General features: G+C 39.1%; 1 protein-coding gene across 3 annotated transcripts in view; it reads left to right on the top strand.

Annotated features, from left to right (window-relative positions):
* The window catches only part of NOD1 (nucleotide binding oligomerization domain containing 1), a 46,001-nt gene that overhangs the window by 7,750 nt on the left and 14,745 nt on the right, over window positions 1-23,506 (top strand). For 2 of the 3 annotated variants that reach the window (XM_088150880.1, XM_088150879.1), the window contains exons 2-8: window positions 4,757-5,089; window positions 7,758-7,932; window positions 11,110-12,913; window positions 13,373-13,456; window positions 14,898-14,981; window positions 18,081-18,164; window positions 21,630-21,713. In XM_088150880.1, coding sequence (XP_088007006.1) covers window positions 4,874-5,089; window positions 7,758-7,932; window positions 11,110-12,913; window positions 13,373-13,456; window positions 14,898-14,981; window positions 18,081-18,164; window positions 21,630-21,713 — 2,531 coding nt within the window. In that variant the 5' untranslated portion in view covers window positions 4,757-4,873. The remainder of the gene's footprint in view (window positions 1-4,756; window positions 5,090-7,757; window positions 7,933-11,109; window positions 12,914-13,372; window positions 13,457-14,897; window positions 14,982-18,080; window positions 18,165-21,629; window positions 21,714-23,506) is intronic. The other variant, XM_088150881.1, reaches the window with a different exon arrangement.

Consider the following 23,506-nt stretch of genomic DNA (forward strand, 5'->3'; position numbering starts at 1 on the left):
CGGATCCGTGGCCATTTTTCCTGCTGCCACGCAGTCGCGGCTTCCTGTGGGCGAGATCGCGGTAGCAAGGAGACGTTCGGTGAGGCTTGTGTGTTTTGTGGCGTTTGGAAGGTTTTTGAGGTTTAAAAATAAAATGCACATGTTTCGGAACTGTTTAGCCGTATTTACATTGAACCTTATGGGGGAAATTTACCTCGGGGTGCGACCAAATTCGGAGGGTGGATTAGCCATATTTACATTGAACCTTATGGGGAAATTTGCCTCATGGTGCGACCATATTCGGAGGGCGGAACGGATTAACCATATTTACATTGAACCTTATGGGAAACTTTACCTCGACTTGAGACCAACTCGAGTTGCAACCAGAGTCACGGAACGGATTAAGTTCGTAACTAGAGGTACCACTGTAGTTACAACACTAAAACAACACCTAAAAGCAGACTCACATTCAATAAAAGCAATAAAGCCCTAAAGATGTGCCAGTTAAAATGTATATCTATCAACAGTAAGCAAAATAAAATAGCAAGACAAAGTAGATAAAATAATTATAAGTTTAAAATAAAAGAATAAAAACTTCCTCATTATATTGTTCCAAAATTAAGATGTCTTAAGCCTTCTTATGGCAATAGCTGCTGAGAAGAACTTGGCAACTCTGTTTGTGATAATGGGGTTCCAGTCCAAGAGTAGGAACTCAACCATCTCTCCCTCATTAGGACCTTTATCTCTACAAGGAGGAGATTCAGGTATATGTGCATGTAAGTTCTCATAAAAGAAACAATGCAGGAATACGTGCACTAAGGTCTCAGGTTCGTTCTGGCCACAGGGGCAATTTCTCTCATGAAACTGGATTTTATGAAACCTCCCATCGAATACTCTTGAGGGTAGAACATTAAAACAGGCCAGAAAAAAGACTCTACAGCGGGCTGAACAAACCAGATTGAACAGATAGTTTGCAGTTCTAAAAGGTTTCCAAGGAGGTTTCCAATATGATAGCCAGGCATGGCTATGCTGGGCCTTTGGGAGGAGCGAGAAACATCATATTCTAAAACACAAGCAGGACCAGGACAAAGAATTGGATGAAGTCAGGGCCAAAACAAATTTGAATTCATTCTCCATACATGTTAATGTAATTACAATTAATTCATTAAATTACAGTTAGCGTGATTTCTCCCCATGTATTTATTGCCTGTAGCGCTCAAGTGTGATGTGCAATATTGAAAACTCTGATGAATCTCAGCTTTCACTTCCTCTAGGTCTAGAGATTAAAGAGAGTGGATGGAAAGGCCACAGTAACCCAGGACAGCTGTGATTTTTTGTTTCCATCGTGATGCAAAGTTATAAGAAGAATCAGTGGGGTCAGTGGGCCATCAGAGAATAAAAGTTTTGGCCAATAAGAGAGACAGCACACAAACTCTCGCCTTTACTGGAATCATTCCTGTTTCCATATGAATTAAAATATTTGGGACATGGCATGGGACCTGTTCACAGAAACTTAGACCGAACTATATCCAAGGGCTTTAGATCTTTGTAGGTGCATATCTTGGTTATACTAGTGATTTGGGTTGATGTTGCTTGGCCACTGTGTATTTTAACTTTTGTAATGTTTATAATTGTTTTTATTTTATTTTAACTCTGTTCGCTACCCGGAACTGCTTGCTGAGATAGGCAACCTTATATATTGGATAAATAAATAAATATATGCCATACAGCATTTGGGATATAGATTTAGCTTTAAACAGCTTAATGGCAGCAGGCATGCATCTACCTTCCTTTGAGTGAAAAAAGCCCAGGATTGCCTTGGCACCCTTGTTGGCCTTGGCAGAGATCACTCTGGATTGTTCCTGCCAATTTCCAGAGGCTTGAAAGATTACTCCAAGATATTTAAAAGCTGGAACTTGTTCTATTTCGTTACTTCCTATTTGCCATTGATGTTTACGGCAACTAGGTCTTCCTGAAAAAAACATAATTGTAGTCTTGGAGGAATTAAATGTAAGCCCTTCTCTCTTACAGAATTCTGCTAAGGCCTGCAAACTTCTAAAGCTCACCTGCCTAAGCGAGAGGTTTGCTGCCTCGTCAGCATATAGCAGAATTGCCAACTGTCTGTCCCTGACCTTAGGGGGATTAAATTCTTTTTTGGTGAGAACAGCAACCATTGATATTTATATATTAATATTTATAAATATTAAACAGTAGGGGAGCCAACATACACCCCTGTTTCTCTCCTCAACAGATTGAAATGTCTGTGGTAAGATGGCCTGCTTTATTACATCTGGCTTGGGTGACTGTGTTTTCATGCAGCATTTCTTCCAGAAGTGGGGGCATATTTTTATCAATCAGCAGCATCACAGCCCTTGTAACTCTAGAAATGCCAAGAGTAAGAACAAGGTGCTGCCTATTGTTTGTATCGACAGAAAGCAACAACTTACTGCTCTCAAGCATTGTTAGTAAAATCTATTTTGTATCCCATTTGCAAAGAGGTGAAGGGTTTCCAAAATCTGTATAACAGATCTGTTCTCTCATTTTGTAAGTATCACTTTCTAATTGTTGCCTGAATAATAATTCCCTTATCACATTTCTATTTAAATCTGTTGTGTGGACACTAAAATTAGTTACATTCTGAGAATATTACCCATCTTTTTAGTAATGCAAACATCTCTAGCCATAGAGAATGTTCTGCTGCTCTCCAGGACTGAGTCATCTTTTCCATACTGTGTCATTTTTGCAAGACATATTTGGGTGTGTGACTGGATGTTGGGAGTTGTAACTTCCTAGCTCCCTAACTGGAATAGTGGAAAGTTTCAGTCCCACCCTGTCACCTTTAGTGAGAATAATCACAGTATGCAGGTATGGGGAACCTGCAGCCCTCTAGTTATTACTGAATTACAATTACAGTGTCCAGCGATAGCCATAATGGCCAATGATGGGTAATGCTGGGAGCTGTAAAATTACATGTGGGAAAGGACTGTATTTAAGTATACATTTTATTATTTATTAGCAATGTAACTATGCTACACAGAAATACTGTTTTGTTGTATTCACCCGTTGCACTAAGCCATAATGCAATTTTAGTTTAAATAATACGGATCATGGGGTGTTGGGTTTTATGGGGATCTAGCTTTTAATGTTGGTTTTACTTTTGGTTGATGGCTGAGGTGTATTTTACAATGGTATGACAATATGTTATTTGCACTGAATATTTTTGGGTTACAGGTATTCGGTTAACAACGGTAATTGGGACCAGGAACTCCATCACTGAGCAACGTGGTTGTAAAGCACAATGTCACGTGACCATGCCAACTTACAATGGCAGTTCCAGTTGTGGTCATTAGGTGAATCCTGCATGGTCTTTAGGCACAATGTCACATGATCACCATTTGCAACCTCCTGCCAGCTTCCCCATTGACTTTGCTTGTCGGAAGCTGGCTGTGAAGGTCACAAATGGTGATCACGTGACTGACACTGTGACTATTGTAATTGTGAGCCAGTTGCCAAGGGTCCGAATCGCTATCACATGACCACAGGGACGCTGCAACGGCTGCAACTATGAGGATTCAGCATAACTCTCCTTGTTCAGTGCCATCATACCTTGAACAGTCGCTGAATGAATGGTTGTTAACCAAGGACTACCTATATTGTCCTTTAGTGTTATTATGATGCTGTGAGAGGTGCTTTGAGCCTTAGATGGAGGTGGCATCCAAATGACTGTAGATAAATCTTCTCTGTTGTGCTTCCTCTGTCATGGCCCCTCCCCTCTGGAACAGTATCCCCCCAGAAATATGGATGGCACCCTCTCTCCTGGGGTTCTGAAAACCCCTTAATACCTGGCAGTAACACAGGTTACTGTGTTTGGGGGGAGGGCTCTGTCATGCTTTCTTTTAATGGTTGTTTTTAGTCTGGGTTGTTTTGTTTTGTCTGTGTTTTTAATTGTTTTAATTTTGTAAGCTGTCCAGAGGTTTTTTTGGTGCCTTCGAGTCAGTTTTTTGACTCCTGGTGACTGCCTGGACAAGTTCCTGCAGTTTTCCTGGCAAGATTTCAGAAGTGGTTTGCCATTGCCTCCTTCCTAGGGCTGAGAGAGAGTTGACTGGCCCGAAGTCACCCAGCCGGGTTTCATGCTTAAGGCAGGACTAAAATTCACGGTCTCCCCGTTTCTAGCCTGGTGCCTTAACCACTACATCAAACTGGCTCTCCCACTGGAGTGGGCGGCTTTAATAAATGTAGTGAAATAAAAATAAACAAATATGTATAAGTGTTATTAACACATATGTTATTGTTATAGCAATACAATCCACAGCCAATACAAATTATGTAATTTGTGTCATTTGTACAATGATGTCATGACAAATTTAATATCACCTTCCTGCCTCCCCACTCACTGCGCCTATGTAAATGTGTCAACTGAGCTGTTATGGCTTATAAATCATACTTTATTGCCTAACTTTGTGTATGAGCCAGGCCTTATTTGTTCAACAGATCATGGGAAAACCCTGCCATGATTTAGCAGTGAGTGAAACCAGCCCCCTATTTACACTGGAGGAGATGCTGCCAAAACACTTTTTCCATAGGAATTTGAAGATAAGATATTGATGAAAGAGTTAAGAATGTTCTTGCAAAATAAGTTAGCAGATGTGTCTGTTAGTTACTTCCAAATGTTTCTTTTCAGTCTTGACTGCATAACAACTATCGCCAACATGGCATCACCAACTAGCATTGCCAGGTTGTGAAAGGCTGAATGTTATATACACCATTATCTTCACAGATCCATGGACATGAGGCATGATCGATTGTCTGTCTTGTGGAAACTGTCTCTTAACATAAAACGTCTGCAGCTGCCCAAATATGAGTTTGGAAAGCACAGCCTCTTCTTATCATCATAATGGAAGAGCAGCTAGTTGGTAAGACAAAGATTGCCCAGAAAGCTACAGCGGGAGGAGATTCGCTGTCCTTCGTAAACTTACTGAAAGTCCACAGAGAATTGCTAGTCGATCGAGTCCGCAACACCCAGTGTTTGATTGACAACTTGATTAAGAATGACTATTTCTCCAAGGAAGATGCAGAGATTGCTGCACAGTATTCAACGCAAGCAGACAAGGTATTAACTTTTATTTCAGTCTTTGGATTAAGGGTAGTTTAATAATAAACCAGAGGTGGTTTAATAAGCAAACCATATAAACCCTGCACTATATAAACCCTGTCTTTACCCATAAACTTTGCAGAAGTAAAGCAATCTCACTTGAACAATCCTGGTGTGAGTACCTTTAATGCAGCTTTGAATTTAACATCTCATCTAGTCATCAAAGGAGGCCACCAGGTTCATATAGGCAAGTGAGTAGACTGTCTGGAAGAATTTTCCATTTGTCCTCCACCAGATTGTCTGGGTTTAGTGCTGGCCACACATAAAAGAAATTCCACCAATCCTTTATCTTTTTTCTTCTCCATCAACATGTTTGATAGAAGGCATTTCCTTAGCTTGACAGGCTAACAATATATATTTCTATATGCTGCTGGTTAATTATCTTATTTAAAAGACCAGTAGATTGCCATTGTTCATATAGAGGAGATCCAAAGCAGAGATTCCTTCTTATAATCATGACTCCTTTTGGAAACATTTTGATAGACAAAAAGACAATGTAAGTGTTCATTGCATCATCACATGCATGAATAACTTTTTCCCTTCAGTCAACATCCCAATAAAAAATCTGGATGGAAAGAGAATATCTCTAGATATTCAAACAATGAGAGAGAAGACTTGTACTTCTGGATACAAGTGTCCTTTTAAATGCCTTTCTCTAGCCTTAGGAATTAATTCCTTCAGAATCTGATGATTCTTGAGCTGTTTTTCTAGTTAATAATTATTAGTTTTCAGAAGGTTCTGGCTGATCTGCTTGATGAACCAGTTAAGCAGCATTTGAAGCTTCAAAACTTTTGCTGGTGTCTATCAGGAAACTGATACACAGGAATTCTTCAGGTTATGGATTCTCCTGGCTTCAGAATACTTCTATTGTTTTTGTGAAAATGCACGTATACTGCCAATGTTGGCCAGCCTGCTAGTGGCCTTTTTCTTACTTGATGGTAGATTAGTTGTATCCTATTAATGTGCAGAAAAAAACCCATGTCTGCTTATTTTACATAGCCCCTTTGTCATGTTATTTGCTTAAGAACATAAAGTATATAGAAAGAAACAGGGACTGTGCTGGTTGCCACCTTCTCCCCTTCCTGAATTCTGCACTTGTGCAAGCATCTGAAATGGGGAACTCTTCAAATGTAAAATGGAAGCTTCCTCTGATTCTAGAAACTGTTTCAATCATATTTTAGATCCCAGGGAAGCTTCTATAGGTAATGGTGGACACGCAAAGACTTTCATGTCCCATTATAAATACACTTGTGTACATGTTTGTGTGTGCATGTGTAATGAAGTAGCATTCCTCCAGACACTGGGGTACACCACATGCATTTCCTAGGTCACATATCTCCCCTGTCCCCATGCCTTAGTTACAACTTCTGGAGTTCTCCAAAAGTTGTTGCTAGATTGTAATGGGATGTTAGGAGTATGTTAAATACATGGGGAGCAATCACGCTAATTGTAATTTAATTAATTTAAATTTGTTTTGGCCCTGTCCTCATCCAGTTCTGTGTCCCAGTGCTGACTGCTTTATCGAATATGATGTTTCGTGCTCCTACCAAAGGCCTAGCATGGCCGTGCCTGGCTAAGACTATCATATTGCAGGAGAGTGCACATGGAAATAAATGTTTTTTATTATTGCAATTATTGGGACATAATCTTAAAATGATCAGAAAGTAGAGCTAAAATAAATAAATCAATGGAATATAAGCAGGCTACTTATCTCCTGGACTGCAGCACCAGTGGGTACAAAATGCAGGTCTGCCAAAACTGTGGTATGGGCAGTTTTGCTTCTCGAGCATGAGCTCATTGGGGAAGCAAAGCAGGCAAAGAATATAGATTTTGACTAAATCAGTTACAGTACATTTTTCTTGAAATTTCATTCTCCTGCTAGCCTGCCTTGCAGGTTGTTACCAAAGTGCCTTTGGAGAAAATCCACTCAGGCTGGCTTCTTATATCGGTATCTACCATAAGTTGCTTTCTTCCAGGAGATTTACTTCAAGAAAATAAGCTAAAGATTCCTGCCCCCCCCCCCAATATTTTAGAACTGACATTAACTACAGAGGAATATAATGGCCTAGTATGACAAAGTTATAACTCTGTTGACTTCTCTGAAACTAGCTCAGTCTTCCCCAGGTGAGTTTGAATTCCAGTTGTCATCATCTTGGCCATGCTGGGATAATGGAAATGATAGTAATTTGCATCTGGAGTAAGACATCTTAAGGCAGGCTGAACTAGGGAAAAGAACTGCAGAGAGAAATTAGGAAATAGGAAAATGAGCAAACTTCTCCCTTGTCATCTTATTCTTATATTTGTAAAGTTGCCCAGTTACCAATACAGGTTTAGCTCTAGTTAAGCCCTTTCCAACTTGAGACCTTCTTGTTATGTTGGAATTGCAGTTCCCAAAGGTTCAGATCACCATGGCCAACAGAATTAAGAATTCTGGGAGTTGCCCTTTCAACATGTCTGCAGGGGACTGGTTTCAAGAAAGGTTATTCTAGGCAACAATCGTTTTAAGGGAGAAATAGTGTTATAGCCATTGTAGCACCAAGTGATTGTACAATGTATGATGGTGGTCCAGTGAATATTCACATATAGTCGCAATATGCTATGATACTTTGTGTGATCTCTCCTTAAGGTTCGTAAAATTCTGGATCTAGCCCAGAGTAAAGGTGAGGAAGTTGCAGAATATTGCCTATATGTCCTGCAGCAAGTTGCTGATGCTTACTATGACTTACATCCCTGGCTGGAAGAGATTGGCTTTCACCCATCAGAAGTCATTTGTAACAAAGCTGTGGAAAATACCGACCCGGGTAAGACATCCAGTTATGAAAGTCTACTCTTTTTCTTTTAATTTTTAAAATTAGTTTTGCAATATGGAAAAGCAAAGCTAGATGACATGATGATGATGATGATGATGATGATGATGATAACACAAAATAGAAAAGTAGCCCAAGATAAAACTAAGAGCAAGTTAAAAAGGGGGAATATAAGATGAATGCATATGTAGTCTTAAGGAGTTTTGGAAGAAAATGTGGAATCTTCTGAATATATGCAATCCAAAGTAAAAATATATTCTGCTAGGTGACATGATTGGACAGGAAAAGAGAGAGTGATTGGACCATTTGGAGATCCAAGAATTAAAATGTTAATAGGATCTGTTTGGTGAGTATCTGCCTAAAAAAGTCTTTCAGATATATAACTTAAGAAAAAGTCTGTTTAATATATCTGAAACACCTCTCTCTCTCTCTCTCTCCCCCTCTCTCCCTCCCCCTCCCCCTCCCCCCCCTCTCTCTGAAACAGACTTTTCTAGGCAGATACTCACCAAACAGATCCTATTATCATTTTAATTCATGAAATTAAAGAAATAAATATAAAACTTACAGCATGATGGATTTGATTATTTACGATGAAAGCCTGAGAGAATTAAGGTTATTAGCTTGATGAGAGGTTCTGAATGTGAGATAGACCAATTTGTCAAAGTTTCAAGAGCAGATCTTGGGGAAAAATGGACATGGAAAAGGAAAGAGAAAGTATGAGCCATGTATGAAAAAGCATTAGTAGATTAAAATATTAAGATAACGAATGGAAAGTAGAAGCTCCTTGAAATAGAGAGAAAAAATGGAGGAAGAGCCACAGCAAGCACAAACAAACACAACAGTCAGATAAGAGAAATCTTGAAGACCAAAGTTATGAATACTAAAACTACTTTTATTATAGGGTTATGGTTACTGTTTTATTATAGGGCAGTGTTTCTCAACCTTGTCAACTTTAAGATGTGTGGACTTCAACTCCCAGAATTCCCCAACCAGCATGCTGGCTGGGGAATTCTGAGCGTTGAAGTCCATACATCTTAAAGCTGACAAGGTTGAGAGACACTGTTATAAGGTTACAGTAACAGAATCTTACAACCCTAAATGTGTGTCCCCCTCCCTGCCTTTATCCTAAAGAGAACTAGGGAGAGTCAAGTCTGAGATGCTTTCACAAATCACATTCCTGCTTTGGATTGGCCATTGCTTGCCTGTGACTCTTCCTCCTGTTCTTCATGGTTATTCTCGCAGCCCATTGCAATGATGGAATAAAGCCTCTGTGAGAATAAATGGAATTCTTAGTGAATGGTTCAAACTGAGAAAGGAGTGAGGCAAGAATAAGTGATATCCCTTTAATTTATTTATGAATGAATATAGATGGAGTACTGGGGGGAATTTGAATGAATGTGTACTTTTATGTGCAGATGATGCCATGTCATTGGCTGATAACCCAAATGATTTGAAGTGAATGATAGATTGTTTGATTAAGTAAGGAGTATGGATTTGAAAATTAATTATCAAAGAAGAAGGTACCGTGTTTGATGGGGAAATGTAGTAAACAATTGCAAGTTATACAGAAATGACCCAAAAAACCCCAAACCCTCTAGAGCAAGTAAGTACATTTGCTAACAATGGGAAAATGGATGGAGAAATTTTAAGATAAGGCTGCAAGTATAGATGGTGGTAAGAAAGTAGCAAATAGCATGTGGCTTATTGTGAGGAATTAAAGTATATTGAAGGAAATTTAAATGGCTGTGTATAAGAGCATGCTTCTGCCTAATTTGTTATAGGGAAATGAGAGTTGGATATGTAAGGAGAAAAATAAAAATAATTTGAGTGCAGTAAGAAAGTGTAGATGGTGAAACAAAAAGAGATAGACTTAAGAATGAATGGCCAAATAAATATGGATTATATTTTTTAAAAAAGTGAAGAGTTTACTCATATAGAAAGGATGAATGAAAATGGACTTGCAAAACAAGTAAGAAGCAAGAGTGAATGGGTCAAGAGGAAGGGGAAGACTGAGGAAATGAGCTGAGAAGGTAATATATGAAACCATGTATGAGCATAGTCAAAATAAAGGTGGTTGGATGATATGAAGAGGTGTAGTACATTAGTTCTAGCTGTGTTTCCTTTCCCTTTAATTTTTTGGATTAAAGAGGATCATAACTTCAAAATTCATATTTCTAGTTACCAGAGATCTTCAAATAATAATGCTTTGTATAACACCATAGGGTTGGGGGTGGGGGGAAACAAGGTGTAATATAAGTAAACCATTATATTTTGGACATCTGTAGTAATTACAAATATTTAAGTAGCAATTGTTTTATTGAATTCTTTCTAACTATTTGCCACAAAACAAAATGATAGGAGTTGTAATTCATCACATTTGGGAGACATCCCACTGGGGAAGGCAACTGAATGATGTATATAATTTTATATAATGGTTATTTTAATATTGCTTATTATGCAGTTGGGTTCACAGTGAAGTAATCTGTTCTGTGACAACTTGCAAGCTGCACATATAACAATGTGGGACAAATGGTGTGTAAACTTAATACACTTACATAAAATAAAAGCAAAAGAATTGTTAACCAAAGACAGAACTTTGGGATGCTGGAATAAAATCAGATAATACTACTAAAATCAAATCTAAACATTACAATCAATGAACGAAATATATCACAAAATAACACCCACACCCACACACGCTAATATAGTATTCCAAAAACAGCTTATAAAGCCTTTTAAGGGAAGGCCATAAAAATTAATGTGCCTTTAGGACATGTAATGTGTGACAGTGTCATACATGTGAAATCACTGGGCGTGTGTGTATATGTGAGACGTCAACTTCCTGTCATATGTTCACAGCAATATACTTATGTAGAGGATCATCATGTTCTGCACTCTACATGTGTAAAGAGATATTTTAGAATGAGCTAAATGCTTCTGTGTTTATGGGTGTATGTGTGTTTTACTATTATTTCTTTGAGTGCCAATCCCTTGAGAGATTCTGTACCTGCTTTGAAAATTCTCATATGTTCCAGAGAGGCATGAGAGACTGGAAGCACAATTTAAACAGATAACTAATTGTATAAGATTTTTTTAAATGGCTGTTAGTAATCTTTGTGTTAGGTGAACTGCATTAAAATTTCATTTAATAATGCTCAGCTTTATCTTTAGTCAGTAGATATAAGCAGAAACTCAAAGATGAATTGGGCCGAGATACAAAGTTCATCATGTCATATGCCCAAAAGGAGGACATGTTGCTTGAGGAAACATATTCTGCCAACATTATGGAGTTTATCAATCACAAAAACGAGAAACTCAGTAATGTGGATGCCTTAGAAGATCTGCTTGCTGACAATATTGGCCTGATCAATGAAAATGGAGAGACCATCTATATCTTTGGGGATGCTGGAATTGGAAAGTCCATAATACTGCAAAAGATGCAAAATCTGTGGTCCAAGAATGCCTTTGACATAGGGGCCAAATTCTTTTTCCGTTTCCGATGCCGGATGTTCAGCTGCTTTAAGCAGGAAGAAGCCATTTGTTTAAAAGACCTTCTCTTCAAGTATAACTGTTTCCCAGATCAGGATCTAGAGGAGGTTTTCAACTTTATTGTAAAATTTCCTCATACAGTCTTGTTCACATTTGATGGCTTTGATGAGATTCATTCTGATTTTGATGTCAGTAGTGTTCCTGAAGTCTGCTCTCCCACTGAATCTATCCACCCTCTTGCTCTGCTGGTGGGCCTCCTCAGTGGAAAACTTCTGAAGGGATCTAGGAAAATTTTGACAGCCAGGACAGGGACGGAAATTGATAAAAACATTGTCCGGAAGAAAGTACATCTCCGAGGGTTTTCCGATAGTAACTTGAAAGACTATACTAAAATGTTCTTCAAAGATGAAGGGTGTCGGACTTTGGTTTTGAACCAACTGGAAGCCAACCCAAATCTAAGCAGTTTATGCTCGGTGCCATTATTTTGCTGGATTATCTTCAAATGCTTTGAACATTTCCACTCTGCATTTGATAGCCATGAGCTCCCAGACTTTACTGTCACTCTAACGGATATTTTCTTGCTCATGACTGAAGTCCACCTGAACCGCATGCAGAAGACAAATTTGCTAAAGAAGAACAACAGAAGCCAAGAAGAGACATACAGGTCCAATAAAGAGAAATTGTTTGCACTCAGTAAAATAGCCTACTTGGGGATGCAGAAGTCTCTTTTTATCTTTGAGCAAGAGGAAGTCCTCATTAACCTCCCTGAGCAGGACTTACATTTAGGTTTTCTCAGGGCAGTTCCTAGTTATCGGGGCAATGTAGACCAATCTGCCTATGAATTCTTGCACTTGACCTTGCAGTCATTTTTCACAGCTTTTTTCCTGGTGACTGACGAGAAAGTGGGGTCCAAAGACATGCTGCAGTTCTTTGCTGAATGCTCCATGCAAGACACCACCCTGTCTTCCTGCTTCCCTCTTGCCTGGTTGAAAAATTACCACCCAACAGGAGTGGATCTTTTCCGAAATAAAGAACACTTTCATTTTACTAATCTCTTCCTGTGTGGCTTGCTTTCCAAGGCAAGGCAGAAGCTCTTGAGGCATCTGGTTCCTCTGACCACAGTCAAGAAGAAAAGGAAGATTCTTCTTGACTATTTTTTTGAAAGCATGAAGTCTCATCTGAAGGGTCTCTCTCGGGCAAGGCTGAAGGAATACAAACAGGTGCAAGTAATGCCAAACTTTATTTGGATGCTGAGATGCATCTATGAGACTCAGAATGAGAAAGTTGGCAAGGGGGTTGCCAAAAGCATGCGTGCCAATTACATCAAGCTGACATACTGCAATGCTTACTCTGCTGACTGTAGTGCCATCTCCTTTGTTATGCATCATTTCCAGAAGCGCTTGGCCCTTGATCTGGACAATAACAACATCAACGATTATGGGATCAAGCAGCTGCAGCCTTGCTTTAGCCATCTGGCAGTACTCAGGTACAGTAGCATAATGATCTGATAGGAACTGACACCAGGAAAGAAGCTCCTTCACCTTGAAAGAATCAAGAAGACTTTTTTGCCAAATATCCTGGGTAAAATTATTAGTTTGAGGAGGAGGGAGGAGGATTTGAAGCCCATCTTTCCCTCCTTCCTTCTCTCACCCACACAGTGCTGGTAGAATTGTCCTTTAGGGTTTCTTAAAATATTACTTGTAGGAATTATAGTCAGTTTGTTTCTTTTAGAGATTGGTTTATTTATTAGTTTATTTATGGATAAACTGCTTCAGTTAGTAGATGCCATTTTGTTCTGTATCTTTCAAACACTGATTGATGGTATTGCAAAGAAAGCTAAAGAAAATCTACTGGTGCCTCTTCAAATTAAGAGGATCATACTCCCACCCCCCATATATGGTGCTGTGAGCCAGCTATTTTCTCACATGTCTCTCTTTCACTTTAGGGTGAGCGTGAACCAGATCACAGATCAAGGTGTAAGAGTGCTTTATGAGGAGTTGTCCAAATTCAAAATTGTGACTTATTTGGGGTATGTACAGAGGACGAGCTCAAATAGTCATTGTGTGTTCCCATGACCAAGGGAAGTACTGTGAAAGTGTGGTGATTTTCACATATTCCTAGATCATTGCCAGATCACTTGATCCATTGGTTGATTGCTACTCAACACACATTTAGTGCAGCATCGTGCAGTTATTGAATGGGGATGGATTGAAGAGCACCGGGAAAACTAGACAGTGGTGGGGTGAAGGAGTCCAATGCCTGACTCACTATGTGCTAATTGACCCATTCAATTTTTGTCAGCAGAGGTTGAATTTCAATTCCCAGAAACCCCACCCAGCATATCAAACTGATAGAAGAGAATATATGTAGCTCAGGGTTGAACTGTGGGGTCCTTGGTGCTCCCTGAGCTTGGTTGTTTGTTTGCAGACATTTCATTACCCGACTAGGTAACATCATCAGTGCTAGCAAGTGTGGGGCTTGCTCCCTGTTTATATACAGTAAATTGCCCTATAATAAAATATAAACAAGGAGCAAACCCCACACTCACTAGCACTGATGATGTTACCTAGTCAGGTAATGAAACATCTGCAAACAAACAACCGAGCTCAGAGAGCACCAAGGACTCCACATATCAAACTGACCTCGTGGACAACAGGTAGGATGAGCTGGATTCAGGATGCTCTTTGGATTATATGGAATACCCTTTCAGTTTGATCTCTATCGATTCTGTGATGTGAATGCAAACAATCAGTAGAAAGGAGACCTAAACTGGTTTGCTGAAAGAGCCCCACACAGAACTGCGTGTGGCCACAGCTTCCTGTGTGCAGGAAGTTGTTACTTTCTGTCCCTTCTCTGCCAGTCCCCAGCACAAATTATATGTGTTGCTATTAATAATATTACCAGGGGCATCTACGGAGAGGGTCAGAAAAGTCAAGTTGGGGGCCACAACTGTGTGATTGAAGTCCTGTGTCTTTTTTATGCACAACACACCAAAAAAGGAGGTGGCACTTTGATTGCAGAGTTGTGTCCACCTTTATTTTGACACCGCACCCCACACTGCAAATGCTCCTGGATGTCATTATTAATGAGTAAATAAAATTGTCTTAAGAGAAAATGTTTTAAAAGGAAGCTATCTACCTCCCACCTGGTAATTTCCGTTTTAATAGTGCAAACCTATATTTGTCCACTTAGAAGAAACTGCATTGAATTTAGTGGGGATTACCCTAAAGTCATACTTTCCAATCCAGAAAGCAGCATATGCATCAAAAACTACTGCATGAGCAACAATCCCATAACAAATTACAAGAGGTCTGAAACTATGTGGAAATGCTGGTTTAAATTTTATAGATTCTTGTGAAAAAGAAACAGGCTTCTATCCCAAGTAGCTTACAATTGGGAAAAATCTCACATGTATTTGATGTAATAAACGTATTTAGTTAATTCCCTAACTACTTCTATTCCCTCCAAAGCTTGTACAACAATCAGATTACAGATATTGGAGCAAAGTATGTGGCAAGACTCATTGAGGAATGTCCAAGTCTCATCTATGTTAAGTAAGTATCTGTCCCACCCCTATACCACCTTAGCTCCCAAGTGATTAAGCCTTCACTTGGAACGCACACTATCCCCTCAACCACCCCAAGATTTTCCCATATAATCCTGCTGTATGTGAGGGCTATCTCTCTCTGAGTTTTGGAGCAGCACAACCATGCAATATGCAGAACCTCTTACACGGTGGGTCTCCTTTGCATTACTCTACCAGCAGCTGCCATGATGGAGTAAGAGAAGGGTGGGCATGTTTGAATCTGGGAGTGGCTGCTTTCTTAGTGAAAAGTACCTCTGAGTTACCCAGTGTGATTCTCATGAACACCAGTGTGCCTGTATATACCGGCCTTGGCACCCACCTGCTCCCAGCCCCCATCTGACTTTTTAAAAACAAATGTTAGATTCTCTTAATTAAAAATAATAATAAATGAAAAACGGCATGCTGCAGTCATCTGGTCCCTAGAAACATGGCAGGGTGTATATATATTGGTGTTTTGTCTAGAGCAGTATCTGCCAGCCTAGAAGAAAAAGTGGGGGGGATAGTAAATATTTGGGGTGGGGTGAGGAGATCAGTGAAGGGAAACATATTTGGCTAAATGGGTCTTCTCTGACCGGTTGTGCCCATCATGGTAAAACATTACATGAAAGGGCAAATCTTCCTGTAGCAGCCATTTTTTGAGAGCATCCATTATATACCTTGAAAATCCTGAAAAACTTTGAGGATCCTAGCCTGTTGCAGTTTTCATTGGGTTGGATTGAGATTAAATTATCACAGTAGAATCCAGTAGGGGAGACACATCAAGTTTTGTCCCACTGACTTTAGCTGGAACTTGGAGGGTAGTTCTCATTCCAAGATCCTCTGGCTAGAGAGGACTTGGATGGAATGGAAATGCTCAACAACTAGGGCTGAGACACCAACACGTAAGGTGCATCTCCTTGGCAGCCTTAGTTGGAAAAGACTTTTGATTAGATTAATTGCTGATAATGCTTCTAGCAGAAGGTCCCCAAAATGGTAGATAGTGAGGCAGTTCAGGAGTGGCCTTGGATTTGCTAAATCCAAGCCACACCACTATTTTATGACATCCCAAATTTGAGGATTATTTGTGTAAATTTGAGTAACAGAAAAGCATCCCTGAAGAATTCTCTAGCAGTCCCACTCTGTGTCTGTCATGAATTGGCAGGGCTTTGTAAGTGGCAGAATCAGCCACTTCATATATCCTAATTTAAGAATGTTCTTCCCGTATGAATGTTTCCTATAATTATTTTTAGGGTTGTAATTTTGGCTAGGATTCTTCAGCTTTAGAAACTCTGTTTCCATGCAAGCACATTAGTGCAAGGAAGAATTTAAAAAGGCCTTGTCAATATTTTAATTGCTGTTTTTTTAGAAGGATGAGCAATCTCTTCTGCCCATTAGATTACAATTTAATTTACACATTCTGAAAAATCTCCAAGATTCAACTTCTGTGAGTTTGTGCAATGTGCATATCAGTTAAAAGTAGATGATAAGGCCACTTAAAAGTCTTCAATTAGTTGATAAAGCAGCCATTGTTTCTTCATTCATGGGCTTTTATGCTGTAGTATATTAATGGTAAAATTATTAGCATTCCTGTAATAAATGATTCAGTTCTAGGAAGATTTCCCAGTTCCTGAAAAAGAATGGATCACAGAATATATGTATCTACTTTTCATTCAAAAAGTGGTGATGCATTTTTTAAAATGTTCATGTTTTCAGAAGCATTAGAGACAATTTGAACAAGCATAATTGTATAGTATTTCAACTATATTTTACAAATGGTAAAATTTATAAAATAATTCTTGTTATTAGTAAGCAACAAAACAATACAGTGGAACCTCGGTTTACGAACTTAATTCGTTCCGTGACTCTGGTCACACACCGAATTGGTTGCAACCTGAAGGAAATTTCCCCATAAGGTTCAATGTAATTACCGTTAATCTGTTCTGGCGTGGAGGACAGGGAGGCGGCTATTGCTTGGAGGGAGAGTCCCCCTCCCTACGACCACGTGTCAGGGGCGGAAAATGGCCACGGACCACATGTCAGGGGTGGAAAAATGGCCGCAGACCGTGTCACGGGAGGGAAAATGGCCGCGTATCCTGTTCGTACCCCGAGGCGGAGTTTGCAAACCGAGATAAATTTTTTGCGGCCAGAGCTGGTCGTAACCCGAAAAGTTCGTTAACAGAGGCGTTTGTAACCCGAGGTACCACTGTACTTTCAGTACGTGTGAAAAAGGACAGGTCATATGACATAGGTTCAGAATTTCTACAGACAATTTCAGAAATAGAAAAAATCTTGTACCATGGATGGATGGATGGATGGATGGATGGATGGATGGATGGATGGATGGATATTAAAAGAGCTACTGAAATTTGAATCAGTACACCCAGAAATACACAGATTGACCTGTCATTGATATCCAACACAATTGCTATAATCATGCTACTTTTAAAAATTCATAAAAGAACAGAAAGAGTATGCACTATGAACTAGAAAGCAGACTCTGCTGGTAAAAGGCAGGTGGGTGTGTTTAGATGTAATGCTAAACCACGATTTAATGATATAAGAGCAGGCTAGTGTGCTCACTTCTTTGGAGAATGTTGGAAGTTTCCACTTTTTTTAGATTAGCTACTACTTAGAGTATGGCAGGTGTGAAATTGTGGTTAATCATAACTGTAAGTTAGCAAAAACATCCTAAAGCTGGTTCAGGCATGCCTCTTTCCCTCATCACAGTTCTCCAGCTGCCAGTTACAGCAGAGATGTAACCAGCAGATGTTTGCAAGCTGATGCCAGTTAGAAAGGAGAGGGGCAACAAAGCCAGAGGGCTTAACTAGTGCCTTTGCTTAAGTCACCTTTACACATCTGAAACCAGGACACCACCGTGGAGCAGCAAGCCAGAACAGAGGTCATAAAGGCAGGATAAGGATCAGAAGTGGGGTTATCAAATTTTATGCTAGTGGAGGAATGGGGGCATAGTGCTATCTGAGCCATGGGGAAAGACCCAGTTTTTTCCAGCACAATGTTAAGTCTAAAACAGCATTGAAACAAAAATGTTTGTTGATTTGATTTTCAGGAAAAAATAATTTCTTTGCAGGATAGGAGCAAACAAAATAACAACTGAAGGAGGGAAAAGTCTTGCTTATGCCATCCAGAAGAGTAAAACAATGTATGAAATTGGGTAAGTGCGACATTTTTTTAAAATGTTCTGGACAGAAACCAGTATAGGTAGTCCTCATTTAATGATACTAATTGGGGCCAGAAACTCTGTCAATAAGCAACACAGTCATAAGTCAAAAAAACATGTGACTGCACTACTTAATGACAGCAGTTCTGGCAGTCTCAGTTGTTGTCATTAAGCAAGGACTGCGTGGGTTGTTAAGTGAGGACCTCACATGACCATGACTTCCGACTTCCTGCCGGCTTTCCCACTGACTTTGTTTGTGGGAAGCTGGCAGGGAAGGTCACAAATCGTGATTATGTGACCATGGGACATTGCAGTGACTGTAAGTATGAGGTCTGGTCATAACTACCACTCATTCAGTGCTATTGTAAATTCAAACAGTGGTCATTAAACAAGGGCTATCTGTAATTACATTTTAATATTGTTCATTTATGCTGCTACATAGTCTAGCTTTATTAACCCTCATTTCTAATCCCATTGCTAGCTTCCTTTGTCCTTCTATACTTGACTTGAAAGCATTTTCTTACCTTCACATTCCTAACTTTAAAGAAAACTTTTTAAAAGATGTTTAAACTTAGTTATTAACCAGTCACTGGACATAAAAGACAATGTAAAAATAAAACAAAACAAAAAAGAAACAGGAAACAGGAAACAAACTGCACAAAAGCAAAAATAAATTAAATTCTGTATCATTGGGAACTATACAAGCAGCAACACCTACATGAACTTGATAAATCTCCCCAAAAGCTAAACCTGGGTAATATGCAGACTGAATCCCAGGATTGTGAGCTATACTGGGAAGTCCAAAAAACATTTCAGAGGAAGGTGGTGGCAAACTATTTTTGTACTGTTGCCAAGAAAACTATGTAGATGTGTCCACAGAATCACCAAAAGCTGAACTTGACCGAAGGAATCTTTACATTCATAATCTTAAGGTGAAATATAAATTGTAAATATGCAGATTCAATTACAGGTAGTCCTCACTATCCAACCACGATAGGGACCAGAATTTAGGTCGCTAAGCAATTTGGTTGTTAAGCGAATCAGAGCTGATTTTACAATGGCCATTAATCAAATCACCACGGTTGTTAAGCGAATCATGTCATTAAGCGAATCCAGCTTCCCCAATATGGGACTTTTTTGCCAGAATTCACTTAATGACATAGTGATTCACTTAACGACCATGGGGATTAGCTTAATGACTGTTGTAAAAAGGTCACAAATTGCAATCATGTAACTATGGGGTCGTAAAGCACTTTTCCCAAGGCCATTGTAACTTCGAACCATCATTAAACAGTCATTAAGCAAGGACTACCTGTAATATGTCCAAAAAGGCATTTGCATAATGGAGGATTTCTCAGGAATTGGTTTGTTGATGTATCTAAAAAAAAAAAACCAAATCAAATGTGAATAAAACAATCTGTAATTAAAAGGCTGTTCAAGATATTTTGCTACTATATTAATTTTTCAGCCAAAACTGTTTCTCACACATTTAAATACAGTTAAACCAAACAAAGATGTGCTTTAGTTTCCCAGTATTTTGCTACAGTAAATTTGGCAGTTAACAATGAAAATTAAATTAATTTCTAGTTCTGCACCCTTTTCTGCATCCTCGGAAAAACAAGTAACTAAAATAAGTAACTAAATAATATGCACAATTTGATTAAGAAGTTCTAAATATAATCTATGATGATTTTGATTAATATAATGCAAGGGAATATAGTTTCTTCTAGGAATGATTTATACATAGAAGTCTTGACAACTTGGCTAAAATAGATTTTAAAGAAATGTTATCCTATCAAAAATTCCAAGTTGATGCATTGTTCAAATTCCATATCTCCTATACAGTCCTATAGAGAGACTGTTGTGTTTGGTATCAGTTAATATTGAACAGGTGTCTTCATTTGTGAATGATGTTGGATGTATATCATTCTTTAATTGTGGTTAATATTCTTGATTAGTAAGATCTCATGAATTTTAGAAATAATAGCATGTGTCATCTTGCAAATTGTCTTATCTCATTTGAAAATAAGTTTTAACTTTTTGCACATGCACACAGGAACATTTCTTTGAAATGCCCCAGTAGTCAAGCTTTACAAGAGTCAAAGTTGTGGGCTGGATCCAAAATTACTGGGTTGGATCCAGATTTAGTTATACTTTGATAGAACCCATTGAAATCAATACAACTTACTTTAACCATTATTAATTTAAACCCTATTGATTTCGAAGTATTGCTAAGTGCTAAGTTTAGTTTGAATCCCCTTTTTAAAAATGTTCAGTAACCATAACTCATTAGCATTATATGCTAGATTTATAGCCAGAAAGTTATACTGGGGGAAAGTATTTTGATTTACCAGTTTCTGGGTGCATGTACTTGTAGAAATCCTATATTGCACTCAAACCAATGTTGTGGTTAGATTGCATAAGAGAGAGTAGGGAACTGCATGCAAGTTCTGAATCTGTCCATCTCATTGGATCCATCTCAGTGAATTTGAAAGTGATTTTCTACAATAAGGAGATTTTGTTTTCAGTATTTAGCTTCATTTCTGTGTAGAACGTTGGGTAATCCAGATTCTAGATCATTGGGAACTATATGAGTTGTATAGGGTACCAGCTTGATTCTCCACTGTATGGGGAAAGACAGGGCTCAGCATGCTTATCCCCACTTCCCTATGTTACAGGCTCTGTTCATACAAAATGCTTTAGTAGGTCATTTAAAGACTCAGGAGTTGCATTTGTTCAAAACACAAAGCTTGGATAGATTGATGAGGATGATGAGGATGGCAGTTTTTTGTACCTTAGTGTGTTGGTGAACCCAGACCATTTGATTCATTTATGATTCAGTCTACTGTTAAAATCCAGAAAATTGGTTAATTCAGCAACCATGTTAAGGGTGCTGTGCAAATCCAGTCTAGACTGGAATGGTTAAGATGCTGCATTTGGAATGGGGAGATGAAGGTTCAAGACCTACTCAATGACTGAGCTCATTGGATGACTTTGGGCAGGTTCTTCTCTCACAGGATTAATGTTGTGGGGATAAAATAAGGGGAGAAGTGACCTCAACCTAAATCATCTTGACCTTCCAGAGAAAAAGCAGAAAAGAAATGCAACACATAAAAATAACTACTTGCAAAGGGTTCACATCTTTTTCCAAGCATCAGAGATGATTTTAGATTTTTTTTTATTGATTGTGTTCCCACATCATGTTAAACCAGATGTATTTTACCTTTAAAATTGAAAAATTGATTATTGAAAAAAACCACAATTGACCTGATTCACACATTATGCTAAGCATAAACCAGACTTCCCCTTCCTGAGCACTTTCCATGTGTGTGGACTTCAACTCCCTGAATTATCAACTAGTGTGATTTTCTGATGGCTTACTGTAATGTGTGATCCCAGCCATTAAAAGAATATAGTGGTAATGTTCCTTAATGTATCTGTTCTTTTTGCCCTTGGCAGAATGTGGGGAAATCAGATTGGGGATGAAGGAGCAATAGCTTTTGCAGAAGCACTGAAAAATCATCCCACCTTAACTAATATCAGGTAAAATGTTTGTGAGTACACTGATATTTTGAAGGGTTTATCTTTGTGCCACATGCCACCCAAAAGGCCATCCAGATTTCAGAATTGCTCAGCTTTGCAGAACCAGCATTGCCCCATGACCCCTTTTGTCTAGATCCTCAATATTCTGGTGAGGCCCACTGTCAATGCCGCCTCTCTTTTCTTCCCCATCCTATCATTCAGAGCATTACAAAGCCATTTTTTAAAAATTCCCTATAATGCCTTTGTCAGAGCCTTGCCATACAGCATGGGAAGAAATTCAAAGGATGACTAGATAGAACAACCAAGTATTGTTTGGAGAAATAGCTTTGCAGACAGCCTGTGTTACCAGAAGGAAGGGTCCTCCAGAAAAAACTGCTTGAACTGTCTCCAACGTGGAACCAGGCTTTGGTGATGGTCCAAATCTCCTTTCTGCAGCCCTTGGATTCTATTCTGATCATGATCACTGAAAATTGCTATCAAAATTTCCTGCCAATTTGAGACAAGAAACATGTGAAAGCTCTAAGCCCTTAAATGGGCATGCCAAAGCGAAAAAATAAAATCCTTCAAACTTGCCCAAATATCTTTCCACCCACAGAAAACTTGGATTCTTTTCTGCCACCAAGTGATTGTCTGGATTTTTGTAGCCCAGATACGGTAGTATTATATACACACTCTGTGACCCTCACCATCCCAAATAAGAAGTACAGCTCTCAGACCCCAGACTGACCATTCCATTGTAGGTAAAGAGCAGTCAGTTCAAAAGAAGCCATAAGCTTTTTTGAAAAGGAACTGTGTCATCTGTTGAAGTCTAGAGAAACTGATAAACATTTGGCAATGGAGTTTAAAGGGTAAATTAGAGCATCAGCCATTTAAAACATCAAATGTGAGCGATATTTTAAAATGTGACGTGACAGAAAATGATATGGTCAGTCTGTATTTGGCTATAAAAAAACCATTAAAAATAAAATAGGCATTGGCAGCCCCTCAGAATTAACAGGGAGGCTTTTAAAAGACATTTCTTTTTTAAAAAAAAAGTAATGGGGATGGGAATGTCAATCACTTTTCTTTCATCTCCCAAACAAGCCATCTCCTTGTTTAAATAAGACACGTAGACATTTCCACTTCCCCCACAAGATGGCAGGCCTTGCTGGATTTCTTCTGGGTAAATCAATGTCTGTTTAGCACTGTAGAAATAGGTGCATATTAAAAAAAGGCAGACATATAAATTCAGTGGCATAAATACACTCAAGGCAGGAGTGGTGGCCATTTTGGGGCCCTCAAGCATAGGTAGCCCTTCATTCTAGGAAAAAAAAAATTGGTCTCCTTGAGAGCCAGGGAACATCCTATGCATTCGTTTAAGGTGGCAGAGTGGGTGGGGTAACAGATAGAAGGGATCAGCAGGTGACCATGGCACCCAACCTCAGTATGTATTGATTAGGGCAACCATTAGATGACAGCAGAGATACAGAAAACATTTTGCTGTCATCTCGTCCAGATTTTTGCAGCCCAGATTTGATTGTCCTAGGATACACACAACTTGCTGGTGCCACTTCAAGAGAGCACCCTGAACCACCACTGTTTCCATTCCTTCCTGAGAATAAATCCCAGGCACTGGAACAGGCTTGCTTCTTCACGTAGCCTTCTGCAATCTGGTCCCCTATAGATGTATTGAAACTACAACTTCTAGAATTCCCAGCTAGTGTGTAAAACAGCTCCAGAGGAAAACAATTGAGTCTAGGCCCTGAAAATCTGCTCAGTCATGTCACTCACTAGGTGGCTTTAGAGAAAGTTGT

This window comes from Python bivittatus, unplaced genomic scaffold, assembly GCF_059951505.1.
Source record: "Python bivittatus isolate LINGU-HERP-01145 unplaced genomic scaffold, Pbiv_v1 ctg000610_np1212, whole genome shotgun sequence".
NCBI classification, from domain to species: domain Eukaryota; kingdom Metazoa; phylum Chordata; class Lepidosauria; order Squamata; family Pythonidae; genus Python; species Python bivittatus.